The 3,295-nt window shown below is 48.8% G+C and overlaps 1 protein-coding gene across 1 annotated transcript; it reads left to right on the top strand.

The window, feature by feature from the left end:
* The first annotated feature begins 1,727 nt into the window (after nt 1-1,727).
* olig3 (oligodendrocyte transcription factor 3) lies at nt 1,728-2,591 on the top strand. The gene has a single exon (XM_061087861.1). The coding sequence runs from the start codon at nt 1,728-1,730 to the stop codon at nt 2,589-2,591; it is 864 nt and encodes a 287-aa protein (XP_060943844.1).
* The last annotated feature ends 704 nt before the right edge of the window (nt 2,592-3,295 follow it).

The raw sequence follows: 3,295 nt of genomic DNA, 5'->3' as shown, positions 1-3,295 counted from the left end.
CTCAACTTATAGAGGCCGGACTAAATTTTGACTAAATCATCAATAAAATGTGTTTTTATCATGAATAAATGTTTCTGAATTCAATATTTATAAATCTATCCACTGTATCATTTTGAAAATACAGCATATAGGTCTACTTTAATTTTTATGGTTTACAATAGCTTGAAATGACCTCTTGACAGTAGAGTATTTTGAATTGTATATATAGACGTGTGTGTTTGTCCATTTTTTTAACAAATCATCATTAGAATTTTGGTGTTATGAATCTTATTATTAAGGTATAATAATAATACAAATTATAATAATTATAATAATTATTATTATGTATTCCTATGTTATTTTATATTAATGTATAAATAGTGTTAAAACGTACGATTTTTTATAATCATGATAATAATCATAATCCCCTCAGTATCAAGTGATGGAAAGTTTTACGAGGGTCCAGACACGAGGTATCTGGGTAAACTCTGACTCCCACACGCTGCCATATGGCCAGCAGAGTGCGGAGAGCCGGCGCGGGCATGGACCCTCCGTCCCAGCGGAGGCCCGGAGCCCCCGCTGCAGCAGGAGCCGCTGAATGGGAAAGTAATTTCCCTTCATTCCTCCTCATCCCCTCAGGCAACCCCCGGCCGAACCGCCTCTGGTGACAGGCTGGACCGTGCGGTACAAAGGGCTGCAGATCAATATGTTCTCTACATGTGCGAGCAGAACAAGGTCAACATTTAAAATCTTGGTTTTTATAATTGATTCTGTGCGTAAAAATTCGCAGTGCGCTTGCAGGTCACCAAAATGGAGAACGTGGAGTTTTGGGGATTGCTTCTGCAAAATGAAAAAACGGCGGCAACTTGTACGAGACAACTTATTCTCCCAAGAGGAAGAGAAGAGTAGAGAAGAGAAGAGAAGAGAAGAGAAGAGAAGAGAAGAGAAGAGAAGAGAAGAGAAGAGAAGAGAAGAGAAGAGAAGAGAAGAGAAGAGAAGAGAAGAGAAGAGAAGAGAAGAGAGGCTGTTGAAGTTGCACAGTGGAGCATTCGAAATGTGAAAGCAAAACATGGTATTAAAAAATAAACGTTATTATAATAGATTTGTGCGTAAAAGTTGCAGTGCGCACGCAGGTCACAAAACCTCTCAGCAGACAAGACAGCTTTCGCTTGATTCTGTAATGAAATAGAAAAATGTAGGAGACTAGAAAATATTTGTACAAACTGTGGGAATTTTAGAAAATTGAGATAAACGAAGGGATCTGGGGAAAAATTACAAGTTTGTCCAAGGAAGAGGAAGAAGAGGAGGAGAGAGGAGGAGAGAGAAGAGAGGAGAAGATGAGAAGATGAGAAGCTGTGCCCCCCGACAGAGTCCTGACAATGGCAGTGAATGGTTGCGCACCGCAGTCACCGGGACAGTCAAAGCACACCGCCCCCTTTCCAGCGGGCACGTCATCCTCCGAACCAGCGTTATGAATAGGAAAGAAGCTTTTGTCTGGCCGCACGTATAAATAGCGTCTATCAGTGTCCTCCTCACCGCAGAGATACAGACCCACAGAGGGAGAGGGACGCAGAGAAGTTGTCTCAGACGCGTGGGCACCGACGGGATACAGACAACACCAGGTGACCAGAAGACCCCAGAAAGAGAGAGAGAGAGTGAAAGTGGACGAGAGAGGGAGAGAGAGGGAGAAAGAGGGAGGAAGCCTGCAGCGACCTCCTACCCAGCAACCTCGGAAGAGAACTCATAAAATGCATTCGGACTCCAGTCCCAGCAGCAGAGCCTCTTCCCCGGACATGGACCGCATGTTCCTGCGAGAACTCCACCCACTGCACCACCTGCACCACCACCACGTCGGCTCCTCAGTGTCCTCCTCCACGCAGAAGATCTCCGAGCACCTGCGCTCCTCAGACCCCAACTCCGTGTCCGTGGAGAGCAGCAGCAGCTCCAGCAGCAGCAGCAGTTCCAGCAGCAGCAGCAACAAGTACAAGTTGAAGAAGCCGGCCAGCGAGGAGGAGATGTTCGAGCTGCGGCTGAAGATCAACGGCCGGGAGCGCAAGCGCATGCACGACCTGAACCTGGCCATGGACGGCCTGCGAGAGGTCATGCCCTACGCGCACGGGCCCTCGGTGCGGAAGCTGTCCAAGATCGCCACGCTGCTCCTCGCCAGGAACTACATCCTGATGCTCAACAGCTCCCTGGACGAGATGAAGCGGCTGGTGGGAGAGATCTACGGCGGGCAGCACTCGGCCTTCCACTGCGGCGGGGGGCCCGGGGGTCACTCCGGGGGTCCGGCCGCCGCTGCTGCCGCTGCCGCCGCCGCTGCTGCCGCTGCCCACCACGTGCACCCGCTCCTCGGGGGCGCGCTGTCCTCCTCCGGGTCCTCCTCCCTGTCCTCCGGGCTCCCGGGACTCACGTCCATCCGGGCTCCGCACGCCCTGATGAAGGGGGGCCCGGCTGCGCCCCCGGCCCTGCAGCTGGGCCCCGGCTTCCAGCACTGGGCCGGGCTGCCGTGTCCCTGCACCATCTGCCAGGTGCCCCCCCCAACACACATCCCCATCACCTCCACCGGCCTCACGAGACTCACGGGGGAGGGGAAGGACGGGATGAAGTGATGATGCTGATGCGGGTGCGTGACGCACAGACTGCCGGTGTTTGTAAATAGAGAGTCCGGGCATGATGGGGTTTGGCCCCACCGCTGCATGCTGTTGTGTAAAGTCTGTTTTCTTGTTTGGCGTATGAGAAAGAATGTTATTTTCTACCTTGTAACAAGGACCCATGTGAAGACTGATGGTTTTGCCAGTTTGAGGTAAAAAGAAAAAGTTGTGTGTCATGCAGCGAGCTGCCACGACCCTCCTGTGTGTGTCTCACAGCACAATGTGAAAGTGACGGAGGCTGCATGAACATGTGGATTTGTTTTATATTTCTTTGTATCAGGCGTCATTTTGTGAAAACGAAGAATACTCTCTGTGCCTTGTACCAAGGATTTTAAACTTGAGTTCTCCATGAAAAAATAACGACATTTATGTGATTCTGCCACAATTTGTTTTAAAAATCAAATGTTTAGATTCATCTGTTATTGTTTTTTGTCATCATGTGATTTACAGTTTTTTCCATTCGATCTGTTTTTCATTTTGCATGCTCGTCACAGCATGGTTGTTTTTTGCTGAACTGAATTTGTTATGCCCAGAGACCCCGTGTCTTTATTTTTGTACATTGTTGATGATGAACTGATGAAATATTTATTATCGCCCAGCGTCCCTGGATGAAATTTCAATAAAACTGAAATTATCGATCATATCCACTGTCCCTTCTTTGC

This window comes from Limanda limanda, chromosome 15 (assembly GCF_963576545.1).
Source record: "Limanda limanda chromosome 15, fLimLim1.1, whole genome shotgun sequence".
Lineage (NCBI taxonomy): Eukaryota > Metazoa > Chordata > Actinopteri > Pleuronectiformes > Pleuronectidae > Limanda > Limanda limanda.
Note: the sequence above shows the minus strand (reverse complement) of the source record. Positions and strands in the feature narration are given on the sequence as shown.

What these genes read in the sequence shown, in the direction of transcription:
- olig3 (XM_061087861.1), top strand. Translation starts at nt 1,728, where the DNA reads ATGCATTCGGACTCCAGTCCCAGCAGCAGAGCCTCTTCCCCGGACATG.